The sequence below is a fragment of the Falco peregrinus genome, chromosome 6 (assembly GCF_023634155.1).
Source record: "Falco peregrinus isolate bFalPer1 chromosome 6, bFalPer1.pri, whole genome shotgun sequence".
NCBI classification, from domain to species: domain Eukaryota; kingdom Metazoa; phylum Chordata; class Aves; order Falconiformes; family Falconidae; genus Falco; species Falco peregrinus.
Window position 1 is genome coordinate 2,976,756 of NC_073726.1, and position 16,348 is coordinate 2,993,103.

At 42.6% G+C, this 16,348-nt stretch overlaps 1 protein-coding gene across 5 annotated transcripts; it reads left to right on the forward strand.

The window, feature by feature from the left end:
- The first annotated feature begins 985 nt into the window (after positions 1–985).
- TRMU (tRNA mitochondrial 2-thiouridylase) lies at positions 986–13,983 on the forward strand. 5 transcript variants are annotated; one of them, XR_008747791.1, is made up of 12 exons: positions 986–1,120; positions 1,486–1,651; positions 3,823–3,929; positions 4,456–4,578; positions 6,397–6,569; positions 7,537–7,590; positions 8,138–8,204; positions 9,223–9,323; positions 10,396–10,540; positions 10,785–10,867; positions 11,990–12,212; positions 13,118–13,983. XR_008747791.1 is itself a non-coding variant. In XM_055808207.1 (12 exons), the coding sequence occupies exons 1-11, from the start codon at positions 1,036–1,038 to the stop codon at positions 12,207–12,209; spliced, it is 1,251 nt and encodes a 416-aa protein (XP_055664182.1). In that variant the 5' UTR covers positions 987–1,035; the 3' UTR covers positions 12,210–12,212; positions 13,118–13,983. The 5 variants fall into 5 exon arrangements, 4 of the variants coding, with proteins under 4 accessions (XP_055664183.1, XP_055664184.1, XP_055664182.1 ...); XM_055808207.1 differs by having other exon boundaries at positions 987–1,120; positions 12,063–12,212; XM_055808208.1 differs by having other exon boundaries at positions 11,990–13,983.
- The last annotated feature ends 2,365 nt before the right edge of the window (positions 13,984–16,348 follow it).

The window sequence follows — 16,348 nt, forward strand, 5'->3', positions numbered from 1 at the left end:
TCCTTCTGTGAAAAGCAAGAGGGTTGCTTCAACTGAGTGCTGTGCAGTTAAAAGCAATACTCAAACCAGGTCCTCAACTAGTCTTTAAACAGGGGGGAGAAATGCGCTTGGTCATATATTTAATTGAAACAGAGGGAGACACTTAAGAAAAAAGGTCATGTCTTGTGTGATGTATTTGTGATATCTTAAAAAAGAGGTAGATTAATTTATGCCCTAGACTTCAAGGGCTTGCAGAAGCGTCAAGAGTTCTGTGCCCGTTGAACTACCTTTTGTGAATGTATGCTTTTGCAGGCAGCAGATCTAAATCCTGGTTTTGAGTGTGACCATGACAACTTGGGAACCAGCAGGTGTTATCTGCCAGTTGAAACACCTGAATGTGGCAGGTGGGACCTGGCTGGCTCAATGCTTCTGGGATTCACTACCTCTATTGACTGGTCTGACTGGTCTAACTGCTTGCTGGAGTTCAGACACTGGTGGCTTCATGTGTCCTCAGCTAAGAGCCAAATCCCAACCTTCAAGGTATGAGTCAGTTGCTTGCGCATCTGGAGATGCCTGAAGCGCGTTGGCCTGGGCCACAGGACTGCTCTGTGGTAGCAACTGGGCCAGGGGGACAGCCTTTGGCTTAAGAAGTGATAGCGCCCTTGAAGTGATCAAAGGGAGACGGATGTCTGGGTCTTCCTTTTTCCGTTCAGTTTTTCGAGTCCTGTTGTTCAGGGTCGGTTGCAGGGGTCGTGGCTGGAGGATGTGTTCCAGGGCTCTGGCTGCCCTGAAGCGCAGCGGCCGCTCCGGCGGCGTTAGCAATGCGGCGCTCCCTGCCCCTCCCCTCCTGCGGCCGCGGGCACCGGCCCCGCTTCCCTGCTGCGAGGGGCGAAGGCGGGAGGCGCCCCGGGGCGCTCCCCGGTACGGGCCTTTCCGAGCGGGCAGCGGGTAGGCGCCCCGCTGAGGCCAGGGCCGGGCCCCGCCACCGGAACCCGGGTGCCGTCCCGCGCCGCGGCCGCCGGAAGGGGCGGGGCGTGGCGGGCGGAAGCGGCGGCGATGCTGGCGGCGGGGCGCAGCGTGGCCTGCGCCGTCTCCGGCGGGGTGGACAGCGCCGTGGCCGCCCTGCTGCTGCGCCGCCGGGGTGGGTGGGTGCGGGAGGGCGGGGGGGGCCGGGCACCGTCCTCCGCCGGCGCTGCCGGGGCCGCGCCTCCCCTCTCGGCCCTGCTGCCCGGCCGCTCCCCGCTCGCAGCCGCCTCCTGCAGCGGGCAGGGCGCCCCGCGGGGCGGGCGGGGAGGGGGGAAACCGGGGGGCAGGAGCTGCGGGGTGGGGCTGCCGGGGGGCTCGGGGTTGCGGCCGCCCTTAGCTGGCGTGCAGCGCCGCGCTGTGAGGCGAAGCAGGTTGTGGTACCGGGCTGCCTGCACCCTGTGAGGGAGGAGGTTACTCGGGTCTTGGGAAACGGGCTGTAATAATCCCGCTTTATAATTAGTTCTCCCCTTCGTTTCGTAGGCTACCAGGTGACAGGCGTCTTTATGAAGAACTGGGACCCTCTGGACGAACAAGGAGCTTGCTCCGTTGACAGAGATTGCGAAGATGCTTACCGAGTGTGCCAGAAGCTCGATATTCCTTTTCACCAGGTTTCCTACGTGAAAGAGTACTGGAATGAAGTATTCAGGTAGAAACACGTTTAAAACGGGAGGCGTTTCAACATGTTGGTGTAGTACTGTGTTCTTGTGAAAAGTAAGGATGGACAGATCCTGGGCAACAACGATTTATTGCGGTGTTATCAGTGTTAAGAGAAAGTGCTGAAGCCTGAATCGTTTTTTCTTTCATTCATGTTTAAGATCAGAATTTATGTTCGTTTTAATATGTCTGTTATTTTTGAACTTAAGAGATTTCTCCCTAGTTATGAGCATGTAGCAGTTGCTTTGTTGTGGCTCATTTCTTCTGCTTCCCATATACTGGCCCAACCTTATTGTAACTTGAGAAAAAAAAAATGTAATGGGGTGCTGTTGTTGTCTCTGTGTGTAACTTACGCAGTGCATTTTACATTAATATATACTGAATCCAGTTTATCACAAAGCAGTTGTGAACTAGCCTTGCTGCTTTAAACTTGCAACAAATTTGAAAATGTTCTCTGAAGAGGGTGTCCAGATTTTCTGTTCCATTTTGAGGGAAGAAAGTTCTGCATAGAAAAATACGAGAACTTTTCTTGGGAGGTAGGAGAAGGGGGGAAGTAGTGGCATAACAACATAAATGTATCTTTTATGCACTCAAGTACATAAAAGTTTTTCCCTAATATCCGTCGTTCCCCTTTAAGTAATGCTGTTGTTACCTTGTCTTAGAAGAAACTGAGGAATAACCTGGTCATGCTAATTCTGCTTAATGTTGAAATGATACCAGGTTGAGCACTAAATTTTTGTATAGTCAGTGAAGCAAACGGCTCTGTTCTGGGAACATTCACTCAATTTTCCCTTCTGGTGTGACAGAATGAGTGAATGTTATCAAAGCTCCTGAGGAGTGTGGGGTGTCTGATTATAGAAGATCAGCTTTTCTTTTGCTTCTTGTCGTTTAATAGTACAGTCAGTGTTCCCAGACAGTCTGTTGCAAGTGTCTTGGTTTGTTTCAGACTCCCTTTTTCTTAGCTGTCATCACTGACCTTGAATTTACTACTCCTCTGGATCTCTCTTTAAAGGGTTATTAATCAAAACCACCTTTTATCAAGAGAACTGTTCCAGATCTTGTCTTTCCCATGGTTTGTGCAAAGTCTGTTTCAGATCTTTACGTCAGAGAGAGACTCAGTAGGCATCCTTCATTGCCTTTTCTCTGGTTCTGTACTTCACTTGAAGTTCTGAACTGATGTGAACCTGGCTTTATGCTGAGTATTTATTCTAAAGCTTTCAGTGTACCCTTGCAGTATTTACAAAGGAGTATTGTGTTACTGTAAGAGTACAGTACTGAGCCAGCAACAGGGAGGCAGCTCTCGGTGGTGGAACCAGGTGATTTAATTATTGAGTTGTTGAATTCAGAACTTTTTAAAAGGAGTTAGACAAAATAAAAGATAAGTTGCTTTTAACATGGCAAGCAAGAAGCAATTGATTCTGTTTCAGAAGGTGAAAAGTAAAACCACGTACTAGGGTTGCTGATGTTCTTTTGTATCCAGTCTATGCCCTCAGTTCACTTTGACTTCAGTGACTACTGAGGACAAGCAAAATAATGCAGTCATCAGGCCTTTTGGTATCTCAGTGCATCGCTATATGCTGATTTAATTTCATTAGTTATGATTCCAATGTTTGCAAGCAAATAATGCTAAGCACTTTAATCACACAACAGTGTAAAACTGCAGTATGACTTCGAGAGACTACTTGAGTTTCTTGAGGGAAATAAAAAAGACAGGAAAAATCTATAAAATTAAGCTACATGACTGCTTATGGTGGCATTAAGTTATTGTACATTCAGCTGAGACACTGGTAACTCCTAGTATGTCCTCTAACTCCACTGCACTGTCACTTTGAAAAATTAAAAAGGGTTTAATTCTGAAAGTAAGTATTTTGTAACAGATGAGTGAGATGGTCACAGTGGGCGGCCGTGTCTCCCCTGAGGGAGTATTAATTTAATCAAACATGGTTACAAGATTGTGAGTGATCATTTGATCATATCCTCAGTGCACTTTGGAGAAAATCTTCCAAGTGTTATGTTTACAGGTTAAAATTGAATGGGTATTTTATTTCTAACATGGAACACTTATGACTGGGTCTCGGGTTGTCATGTTTAAACAGGTTGTTCAGTCTTGGATAGTATCATGCAGTGTTAGTAATGTTACACATTTGAATCTTTATTTTACAGTGACCTCTTAAAAGAGTATGAATTGGGAAGGACTCCTAATCCTGATATTGTGTGTAACAAGCACATCAAATTCAACTACTTTCTTCATTATGCTATGGATAACCTTGGTAAGGCATTTTCACGTGTGTCAGTACAGACTGTGTGCCATGGAAATGCTTAAAGGATACAAACTCTTGAAAAGGTGGGGAAAAACATGAGTTCATATGCATGCCTAATTCACATGTCTCTGTGGCAGTATTTGCAAAGTACTTGGTTTTAAGTTTGCTTTTCCATATGAAAGATATTCATAGAAATGGTTCAGGTTGGAGAGGACCTTTAAAGGGCATCCAGCCAGTCCAGCTGCCCTGCTGTGGGCAGGGATGTCTTCTGCTAGATTAGGTTGCTCATATGTAGGAACAGATTTAATTCAGGGATGTACATTGACCTGACCATTCACTCTTAGGTGGTCCTTGAAGTACAAAAGCACAAGTGCTGGCATGCTGATGAATAGTTTACATTATTTAAATAGCAGGAGTATGATTATTGTCATTATAAAACTTCTCTCATTGCTTTCTGTTTTTCTTACTGGATGTTTATAATCCTGTTTTAAACTGAATTTCAAGTATGTGCCTTTGTTGTGTTTTCGCTTGATAGGAGCAGATGCAATTGCTACTGGGCATTATGCTAGGACATCACTAGAGGATGAGGAAGTGTTTCAACAGAAGCATATTAAAAGTCCACAAAGGCTTTTCAGAAACCGTTTTGAAGTTAGAAATAGTAAGTGGTTTCTTCACTTAATATTTCAGCCTAGATATGAAAGAGAAATTTAAACTATATTTGGTGTCACAGAGTCAGGGAGGTTTGTGACCTTACACACAAAGATTACCATTTAAACCCCAGCCTTTGTGGAAGCTTGATTGTGCAAAACAGGGGGTTGACATTGCTGAAAATATACCCTGACTAGTCAAGTATTATATTTTCTGTGTTAAAAGAGTTCTAAGCCAGGTGCAGAGGTAAGAATAAGCATTTCAGTAGTAATCAACATGCTGGAGGAGCTGTAATGTGGATTAAGGAGACAGGGCTATTATCTGTACCCTGGAGAAGGTATTTCAAGAAATCTTTATCAAGTATCCCTGTGACTTAAATAAAATTTTCTTTTTTAATATTTCTTTTATTTTAGGGAATGTGTTCTTTGGCTATTCAGTATATAGTGTAGATAACATTCATCATGGGAATTTGCTTAAGTGGAATTTTAGAATTAAGGCTTTGAAACGTTAAAATTAATAACATACTTCTGTACAGTAGTTGGGCTGTATATTATTTTAGTGGAAAAATCAGGTTCTCATTCAGTAATTCAACTGTTCTGCCTTATTTCTCTGTTCTCCTATAGAAGCCTGGTTTTCCCAGGCAGGTCAAGGTTCAGCCTACACTGCAATTGAAAAGTCCAAGTGCATCATGGGCAGATATTTTTAAGGCTATGATTCTCAGGTCAGCAAAGGTACTAGTAGCAGTGCAGGTTTTGCTCGTCACTTTAATAAGCCTGCCCGTAGCTGTACATAATTGGAGGTTGTTCTCAGCACCATAGTGGTTCTCTTGTCACTACCAGAGGCAGCTTGATGAATGCTGTTTTGGATTTCTCTTTTCATGGCACTATCGCAGCTTGGATGGCAATGGAGAGATTTCCCAAATAGCTCTGCAGTGGACCATAATGCAGTAAAGAAACTCAGATGAAGCTCTGATGTATAATGAGAAGCGTGAGGGAAAGAAACTTGCAAACTACTCCTATGCAAAGCTGCTGCTGTGATGTTTTCCTGTTACAGCTTCCCTCTTTCATTTGTTTGTTCTGGACTTAAAGGGATTTATTCATTCCTTTGTTTTAATTTTATTTCTGAAAAGTTGGAATGGCCCCAGCAGGACCAACAGTCTGCCTGTGACGAGCTGTCAGTCAGAGGTTTTGTGATGTTCAAAACAGGCTTCCTGCCCTGTTCCTGAAGTTTCGTATTACTGCTTGTGACTGAACTGTTGGCCTGTGGTTAGTGTTTGTTTGAGTCAAGGAACAGCTAAGTAGAGTCTGTACAACAGCAGAACTATTGGCTCTTTTAAAAGAGTGGGCAAAACATAACTGGAAAATTATACCAATTTTATTTCATCTGGGCAGTCAGGAAACTTAGCTATTTAAAGAAAAATAGGTCAAACTCACTCAGATCATTGATTTATAGCAGTGTGATTTCAGCAAAAACCTGAATGTCTTTTTGAAGAACAGTATACTCTAAGATAATTTGAGTCTTCATTCTCTCTTTCATGTGAAATGTGAAAGTTGTTTTTCATGTGGAAGTTCTTGCCAGTGACACAAGCAGTGTTGTAATAGATGAGGCAGCGTAAGACTTTGTGAGATTCTTCATTGCACGAAGTCAGTATCTTCCTTGATGTTTTTTAGTGGTGAGAAATTACCCAAACATTTTCAATTAGATTTTGAAAAACCTGATGAATACTGTCTTTAAACGTGTATTTGGAAATAATAAAACTAAAATGTTGTTTGTAGGAATTATTAAAGGGGATTATGTTGTGATGCTTTATGTTTTCTGCACTTTGCAGCGGTGAAACTCCTTCAAGGGGCTGACCTCTTTAAGGACCAGACCTTCTTTCTAAGTCAGATCTCGCAGGATGCTTTGAGGAAAACCATTTTCCCTTTAGGGGGTTTAACAAAAAGTTTTGTAAAGAAGATAGCAGCGGAACATGGCCTTCATCATGTGCTAAAGAAAAAAGAGGCATAGTAACACTTACAGTCTTTTGATTTTTATTTTTCTCTGAAGTAGACTTCCCTGAAATTTTTGAACTTTAATCTGTGACAACTTGTCTGTTTCTGAGCAGCATAATAGAAGAGGTTGGGAAGCAGTTTTATAGCTACTTGTTTATAAGTACTTTTATGAGCTTGTGGTTAGTTGTGTATTTTAGCTTGCAGATAATTTGTCTACCATTGTATCTCAGAAGAACTAAAGGTGAAGTTGTGAGTGTGTTAGGGTGCTGTGAGCCTTAAGGAAAGCATTTTCTATCACAGCAGGTGAGGAGCCCTTGATCTTTGTTTTCCGTAGCTTTTAAAGGCTTCTTCACTATAACTGGTTTTTGGTATTCTTTGCAGAAATTGGATGTTACTGTTTTTCCACAGTTACTCTTCATTAAAAAAAAAAAAAAAAAAAAAAAAAAAAGTTGTTTCTCTGAGAACTAACACTTTGTGAGTTGATCCCAAAAAATGTAATACAGATAGCAATTGTATTGCTTACACTGTTCTGATTGCTTTCAGTGTTTATATTCATCCACTGTAAATGTGTGTTTGAAGAAGGCAGGCAGTAACTGAAAGGAAAAGGAAAGCCTGTTTGTTTTTAAAAGTTTTTAAGAGATGATACCGTTACTATATAATTTGTGTTACTTTTGTACTTTAATCTGAAAGTACTTCTGTTTTTAATACACATACAATAGAGTCACCAAGGTTAATGTATTTATTCATTGAACACGTGTTTTATTTCCTGTTATTTCTCTTCTGTGCTTACGACTCACTGTTACTTTATAGAATTAGTTTACCTATGTTTGAGCAGCTGTTGTGGATTTGTTTATGAGATGCCTAGCATAGTTTATGATACATGGAGTAAGGGATCCATCTTGGACAGATTATTACTAGACATTATTTCAGATGTTTTTCTCTGCTTTTATGGATTCAGTGCCATGTTTCCTTTTCAGAGTATGGGAGTCTGTTTCATTGGTGAACGAAACTTTGAAAATTTCCTTCTTGAGGTGAGCAACATTACATCGACAACAATCTTTATGTTCTGTTCTGGTTTTCAGTAGTAATTTATACCACTGTCCACAGAAAAATCTCTAACAGCTTGTGGCCACACTGAGTAGCAATGCCCCATCTGCCTTCACAGTCCCAAGCCTGCCCAGAAGCTGACGCCAGCAGCCTGTGGGAGGTGTCTTGCCCCTCCACCAGCAAACAGTCACTTTCTGTAGCAAAAGGAGTGCGTGACTTTGTACCACTCCTATGCCTGCCGGGCTCTGACAAGCGGTTGGGATGTGAGAGGGACAAATGGCTGAATCCTGCTGTCCCCTGCCATAAGTGAGGATGGGGTGAGTGAAACCCAGAATTACTGCTGACAGGGACTGCCCTTCATACTTTTCTCTCTAAAGCAGCATCAGGGAAGAGGCAGTAAGCTGCTTGGGCGGAGTTTGCTGCTTGAAAAGTTATTTTCCAACTTCAAGAGATTGTAATGACAGAACCTGAAATATACTGAGGTTTTTTTGGGCCATCTTGTGACTTAAACAATCTCTTCCTATTTGGTAGTATTTAGAACCTCAACCAGGTAACTTTGTTTCCATTGAAGATAAGAAGGTGATGGGAACACACAAAGGTAATTGGCTAACCCACCTTAATAACTGCTTTTAGATAAATGGAACAACAGTGCTTATATTTGGAGAGACAAATTTAGTGAAATTCCAAACCAGTCTACAGGTTTTTCCCAGTTTGATAACTAATAACCATGAAAAACCTGCTTTATGCAATAGTAGAGCCTTGACCTAGAACTGATTCTTGATTATTTGTTCTGTGTTGCAAGAAAGTAAATTATAATTATTAGGGTTACTTTGTTGATACTAAGTGGCAGTTAATTTAGTACTGAGACACCATTGTTCATTTAATTCTTACGAAATGACTGTGCTTCAGTTCCATATTCTTTAGTACCTAAACTTTGCAGAAAAAAACCACCATGCACCTCAGTGATGCTCAGTAGGACATCACCAAACATGGGCAGCTTACCTTTTCCTTTACTTGTGTGTGTCCTTCCTTTGCTTCCCTCAGTTGTAGCTGCCAGAACTGAGTTCCTCTCCCAAGTAATTCATGGAAGTAGGGTGTTCTACTGGTACATAAAAGTAAGGGAAACTGGTTAAGACTTGAGTGGTAGCAAAACCACAAATTGAAGCTGAAATAAAGAAGTGTTTGTCTTTTATAAACCCTAAGAATACCGTAATTGAAATTAATTATCACAGAATGGTTCGGGTTGGAAGGGACCTTAAAGCTCATCTTAGTCCAACCCCCCTGCCATGGGCAGGGACACCTGCCACCAGACCAGGTTGCTCCAAGCCCCATCCAGCCTGGCCTGGAACACTGCCAGGGATGGGGCAGCCCCAGCTGCTCTGGGCAGCCTGTGCCAGGGGCTCACCACCCTCACAGGAAAGAATTTCTTCCTAATACCCAATCTAAATAATGAAAACTTTGAAGTAGATCTTATTTTGTAATTGACACACCTCTCTAGGATAACTTAGTTCATTATTCTTTTTTAGTGGCAAAGTTTTAGGGAAGTGATGTTAACATTTTTCTGAAAGTAAAAGATGAAAAATTGCTAGCAGCTTTGCATTGTCATATTTCTTTAGGTTGGTTCCTCTACACAATAGGCCAGAGGGCTAGATTAGCAGGCCTGAAGGATCCTTGGTTCGTTGTAGACAAAGATGTCAGCACTGGAGATGTCTTTGTGGTAAGTTTATTAACACTGGTGTTGCAAATAACTAATGCAAGCATTTTGTGACTCCTGCTATACAGAATGTGATTCTAACCTGGGCAGAATTCTTGGCTTTCCTCTTGGGGAAAACAAGACCCAGCTTGTGTAGCATCAGCAGATTTGAAACTTCTTGTCCAGACTGGCTTCTCTTGAGTAGAAAATTGTTCTAGATCTTGGCATAGAACTTTTCCAAACAAAGGGTGAATACTGAAAAGAATCAGCCAATCTACTGAGCTCTCATTTTCTACTCTAAAACATGAGGGTTTTTTATTGTAGTTATTACAACACAGTATATAAAATATGTATATATTACACACAGCATATAAAATGTGTATTACCTTGGTTTACGATGTATTGCTACTTTTTTTTTCTAGAAAAGTAGTAGTAGCCAGTAATAGGTTTATCATTTTGAAAACTGATAATACTGCAAATAATTGATGTGTTAATGACTAATCATATGAGAGGACTGAGAGTTCTGCAGCTTGCTGGCATTGTTAATGTTTCTTGCTGTTCATGCAGCTGTTACTCTTATTTGATATTGATGTGATTATAATGAGGTGTTCTGCTACTTGTTAATGTGCCTGGGGGGGAAAAAGTCATAATCAAATGAGAGTTGAGAGGAAACAGGCAGGACTTCTAAGAAATGGGGTTTATGCTCTATAGTAAGATTGTGTGTGCAGCGCCTTTGTTGGGGAGGTGCTGAGCTGGGAAACAGGAGAAGAGGGAGGTAGCATCTTGTTGAGGTAGGATGAGGGCAATAGCTGTCTGAACTCAGCCTGAAGAAGGCAGAGATATGATTGGAGGGAAAAGTATACAAGTAACACGATTCTGAGATGTAGAAGACTAACAGATAATTCAGGCTTGTTTTCGCCTATTTTTTCATTAAAGGCTTCCACCTGCAAGCTGAGTAAGTGTTACTAAATGCTTGCTTTCTTACTTATTTTGCCTTTGTTTTGATATAGCTTGATGCTGCTTCTGTATTTCATGCTTTACAAGTTATACGCTCTCTGGCAAAAACATCAGCATTAAATAAACGTTGTATTTTAAGGCACCGTCAACAGATCACCCTGCTCTGTACAGAGATCTATTGCGGACAAACAGAGTGCACTGGATAGCAGAGGAACCTCCTGCAGAGCTCGTTAGAGATAAAATGATGGAATGTCATTTCAGGTTTCGGCACCAAATGGCACTGGGTAAACAAATCTTGTTTTATTTTTTGTTTTACTCTGTTTGTGAAACTGTAGCAGTGTGTTCAGTGTAGTTTTGCAGGAATGGTTGAAATATTTTGGCTGCCTTTCTGTTTCTGTACTGTCTTTATAAAGCAATTCTGGGTGGTGGTATCTTAACTTAGATCTGTTTAACCTAGCCATGAAGGTTTTTCTTTTTAATGCGAACATAAGGATTAACTGGCAGGTGTTTGACCATTTTCTGGTCTAGTGCCTTGTGTGCTGACTCTAAACCAAGATGGGAGTGTGTGGGTGACACTAGTGAAGCCAGCAAGAGCTATCACACCTGGACAGGTGAGCTACTATAAGTTATTTTCTTTCCTTTTTTGTGTTTTGGCTTATCTGGCTAATAAAATAGCTGGAGCAAAATAGTTAATTTGTTTGCCTGTGAGAGCACTTAGCTCTATTTTGACTAATCAGCTGTTTTGAAGGAGAACATTTAAAAGTAGAAACTGTTGTTATTCATATAGTCTGAGAAACTGGCTTAAAAGTTTTAGAAGCACATGAAAACATCTCTGATAATCAATTGTATACGCAGAAATGGAATCTGTTGTTGTCTTCAAGAAATAGATTTTAAAAGACGTTAGTTTGGTAACTGGCTGCTTGATACGGTTTTAGTGTTCAAGTTTGTTTAGTGAGGATCTGTGTCCAGTGAATTTCATTGTCCCGGAACAGTACTGAGGGGAGGTACTGTGTAGTGATGTATTTTAACGCTGAGAATATATAGATACTCCATCACGTTGTAAACCAGCGGTCTCAGACATTTTCTGCATGCCTTCTCCCAGCATACATTCTACCCTCGCTCTCCCTCCCCAAGACTTGAGGGCCTGTGGGATACATCAGGAGGGAAATTGTCTGAGAACTATTTGTAACGGAGAGAGGGATACGCTTCAGAGGAGTGAGCTGAGAAGACTCCAGCCAGAGCTGGTGATGGGCATGAGAAGCCCCTGACTGCCAGGAGCTGCTGAGCCTGTAGCCAGGCTCTTTACTGCGAGGTAATGAGACAAAGCCAGGAGGTCTCTGCTCCTGCTCTCCTGCAAGAACCTGCTGAGCACAGCAGGGAGCCTGAGTCGCTTCCTTCCAGATGGTCTGCTCTGGTAGTCCTTGGTCCCCTTCCTATTTTGAGAAGTGCCGCTGTAGCCTGGGCACAATTGTCTGGGGAAGGTCCAGTGAAGATGCAGGTGACGTTACGTATGTCATCCCCTTTGGGAAAGGAAGCTTTCCAGCACAATCCATTCCACCTCAGTAACTGAAGAGCTCTGAGATAATCTTGTAGAAGTTTATGATGGAATTTCCACTGTGTTTATATTTACACTCATGTGAGCAAATGAATCCCCTGCATTTTGGGTTTTTTTTTTTGTCTTTTTAAACTTCTAGTCAGAACAAATATAAATTAATACACTTGCTGTCCAGCAGGTCTTGAACAGTGTGCAGTTGCTCACCATGCCATTTGCAGCTGCTGAGAAGACTTCCTGTGCTTATCTTCTAGTTTGCCGTGTTCTACAAGGGTGATGAGTGCCTGGGCAGCGGGAAGATCCTAAGGATAGGCCCATCGGTGTACACCATGCAGCAGGGCAAAAGCCGAGAGGAGGGTCCGAAGAAGGAAGAGGTTGACAAGATAGAACCAGCAACATAACATGTGGGTTTGTTTATTGAAAGACTTCAGAGAGTTTGCTGCCTAAGAATAATGAAAACAATAAACTTTTGTTGTTGTTGTTGTTGTTGATCTGTATGTTCTAAAGGTCAGTTGAGCATTGAGTCGCAGCTGTTGACTGTTAAAGCTGGACAGGTTTAAAACTAAAGCCAGTTTGGTACCATTTTATTGGACTGGGTGGTGATATTTATGTTAATACATATGAAGGGATGTCTTAAAGTTGTTCTGTAATAGTAGTTACACATACAAGAATTTTAATATAAAAGTCCTGTCTGAAATCTTTTATGTGTAACTGAAATACTTTTTCTTACTTGAAGACACCTGTCCCTAGGTAAAGTACATATGTTGCTTTACAGTAAATGTATGTTTGCGCTTTGAACTCTGGAAGAGGAATGAATGATATTTAAGTTTAGCGTCTTGAATGAACTCCAAACAACAGATATTTATTTTTCATCTGAAATAGTTTTATAAGAAATGCTTTAGACTCTTAAGCTGTATTAAAGAGTGGGTTTAGATGTTTACGTAATTCAGAATTACAAATCTAGGGGCTTAAAAACAGTCTTGATTGTGAAACTGACCTAATTTTTTCTTAAGTGCTGAGGCCAGAGGCTGTTTGGTTTGTCTCCTGGAGAAGAGAGTGCATTGTTGGGCTTCAGAAAAATGCAAATTCATATGCATTTCCTTACTGTGTAGCTAACTTAATATAGACTTGAGAATAATTGGATCTTGCCAGGTGTCAAAATGGAATGTTATTAGGAAGAGCTGAATAACCTTGTCCAAATTATCTATGTTTATAAGGATTGGATGCATATTGAGGACACCCTAAGGTTGTAATAAAACTTTATGACAGCAAGTCAGCAAAAATTAATTCCTGTCTGTCTCCATGGTAGGAGAAGGTAACTGTCCCTGAAGTACAGCTGTACAAGAGCAGGACTTGCAGATGGATGTAGAATTTTGAGACTTGCATTCAATTTAGGCAGTAGGAAAGCTGTACCATGAACAGGTAGGTCTTTTTAGCAGATCTGAAGGCTTGGATTTTATGTACATCCTTCTCTGTTGTTTTAGTATCTTCTAAGAACTCCTTTTATATATAATCAGGATTCCTGGAAGTGTTTAAAAAACCGCGTAGATGTGGTGCTCAGGGACTTGGTTTAGTGGTGGACTTGACAGTCCTGGGTTAACATTTGGACTTGGTGATCTCAAAGGCCTTTTCCAACCTAAATGATTCTATGATTCTGTTTCTTCTGGTAAGAAAAGTAAAAGTTGGTCTTTTTTCTTCAAAGTGTGGAAGTAAAAGGGGGAGAAGACACTCTTCAGTGTCTACCTGTTAGTCTGGCAAAGCTAAACACACAGTTCAGGGAGCCCTGTGGAAAAAACCCTAGACTATTAAAATCTTATATATTTATTTGGCATTACAGTAAATGAGCTTGAGAGGGGAAAAAAAGCCATCCTTTTTCACTGGTGCCAAAATCAATTCAGTGTAAAAGTCTGTCTTCAGAGTGTCTATCCACATGCAGGTTAACTGTAAAGACTGTTTGTGCTTCACATAGGCTCCTGATTTGTGTTAGGTTAGTTTGTGTTGCAGGTCCTGGTCATTACTTTTATGTGGTTTTCCTAATATTTTGCTTATCTTTCCTGAAACTTTTGTCTTTGCAAAATGTAGGATTAATTACCAAGGAGTTAATGCTCCATGTTGTCCTCATCTGAGTTTTCCAGTAAATGTCCCAATTAAAATCTTCACAAATGTTTTCTGTTACACTAGTGTGGTATTTATTACTACTTCATCTCTCAATGGTCTCAGGTATGTTTATGTTTGATGTTGTACTGGCAGTGGTAGGCTCAACTGTGAGGAGATGAAAAAGGACGTAGCCACTTCTGTGTCTTCAAAATTCACTTTCTTTTTAAAATTGACAGAATTGCAGAGGTTGGCAAGGACCTGTGGAGATCATCTAGTCCAACTCCACTGCTCAAAGCAGGGGCAGCTGGAGCAGGTTGCTCAGGGCTGTGTTGTCAGATTTTGAGTATCTTCAAGAACACAGACTCTACAACCTGCATTGATAAGATTCCCATGAGCCTCCTCAAGGCTGAACAGTCCCAGCTCTCCCAGCTTCTCCTTGTATGACAGATGCTCCAATCCTCCCTTATCAGCTCCTCTAGGAAGCTTCCTCCAGGAAGTTATCAGTGCTCCAGAGACCTCCTGGGCTCTTGTGCCTTTCTGTGTTGTCCCCTCCAGCAGGTATCAGAGTGGCAAGTCCTCCATGAAGAGCAGAGCCTGCAAACATGATGCTGCTTCCAGTTGTCTGTCTTCCTGATCACATGGGCTGCAGCAGACACACGTCATCCATGTAGGTTGTCCTCATCCTAACCCGTGTGCTCTCAGCTGGTCACTACCCACCCCCCGGAGGGCTTCATGCTGTCCTGCTGCTCCCTCGCACCCAGGATGACACCCCTGCCTCCCCTTCCCATCCTGTCTGTCCTGGAGAGCCTGCACCCATCCGTGGCAGCACTTTGGCTGTCCCACCATGTCTTCCTGATCCCAGTGAGGTCCACCCCTGCAGCTGCACACGCTGCATGTGTAGTGTATGAGCGTTTCAGGGGGCATCTAGGGAGGGCTCTCCTAGCTGTTTTGTTTTCAAGGTCTCTCCTGCCCAGATCACTGCTGCCTTAGCTTGCCAGCCCACTGGGTCTCCCCACGATATCCTGGCTCCAAGTGCCTGGTGAGCAGCAAACCTCCCTGGACACCAGGTCAGGTCAGCAGCTGGAGCTTTTGTCCCCCGTGGCAGGGAGTGTGGCACGGCTGGTGCTCTGCCTGCGCCTCCTTTGGTGCAGTGACTGGTGTGGGCTCTCAAGGCTGCAGTGTTTCAGGACTGCACCCTCCCGCAAAGAGCTTGGTCTGAATTGAACGTGCTGTTAGCGTTTCCTCATTCTTCAAAAGAATGAGTTAGCATTTTTTTAAGTCCTGATGTTGCTGAGTAGGTACTGTTGCGGTTGCTACCACCTGGAAATGAAAGTCAGATCCTTAGAGCTGGTAAACGACTGCAGAACCAGCACCCCAGCCGGTAATTTTGTTCAGCTTTAGGCTCTGTTTGACACCGGTAGTTGCCAACCGTTAATACTTCTCTTGTATAAGAAGTCTTTGCTTCCTCATTACTTTCCTGTTTCTACCAGGCAGTGTTTCCTTTGTGCCTCCGAGGATACAGGTCTTCCGGCTGTAAAATTCCGAAATTTAGCTATTGTATAGCCTCCTGTGACCCCCAGACTTTAAAGCGCCCACAGTCTAAGTTCTCAGAGCTGCCTAAAAATGTCTGCTTCTGGGCCTGCCCGAAAACACCGAAATCACATCAGCTTGGGGACACCGAGGTACTGAGCTCTGCTTGGAGCGCAGACTGGAGGAGCTGAGATCCGTGTAACTGCTTCCCCTTGTCCTGGTTTTAAGCTCACTCGCTCTTATGACAGTCTTTGAGCCTGCTTGCAAAAAGTTTTCTAGGGAAAAAACTAGTTGATCAATTTCAATAGGCTTTGAAACACTTTCAGAACAACAAAAAAATCCCGCAATAATTTTGCTAAATTTGCTGGATTTTTTGCAAGAAAATGTTCATCCTGTACTATAGGCTTAGTAGTTACTTGTGCTTTTCTGAGTGTGAGCATTACTTCAGTGATGGATGGAGCTGCTGGGTGGTTTGAGCTCTGCTTTACCCATGGGTAAAGTGCTGCTGGCTACGAGCACAGTGGGAAAGCACCGAACTCCAGGGGATGGCTCATGCCAGCAGGGTGATGTGTTCCCTGCAGCCTGGATGCGTTTCCTTAGCCTTTGAAGGAAAAAAGACTTTTTTCACCCTTCCTCGGCTGCTTTTTTTGGGTTTTTTGTCTGTTATCAGATGGGCTTGCTTTTTATTAATCCCATTCTGAGGACAAATTTTCCCAGTTCATTATCCCAGGAGAGGCTTTGCTGCTGCATTGCTGGTATGATGCCAGGCACATCCCAAGGCCAGGTGACTCGGTGCTCGCTTGTCTGGCTAAGGCACAGTCGGTGCGGAAGTCATTAGTGCTTTTAACATTGTTACGATGAATTTAGGAGTTCTGGCAATGAGATCCCAGGTTTGCTGAGAGCTGCTGAGTCA

Excerpts from the sequence above, each read along its gene's own strand:
- TRMU (XM_055808206.1), top strand. The coding sequence starts at position 1,036 with ATGCTGGCGGCGGGGCGCAGCGTGGCCTGCGCCGTCTCCGGCGGGGTG. Across the intron at positions 1,121-1,485 it reads CCTGCTGCTGCGCCGCCGGG|GCTACCAGGTGACAGGCGTC; the intron begins GTGGGTGGGTGC and ends TTCGTTTCGTAG. Across the intron at positions 10,868-12,062 it reads GAGCTATCACACCTGGACAG|TTTGCCGTGTTCTACAAGGG; the intron begins GTGAGCTACTAT and ends CTTATCTTCTAG.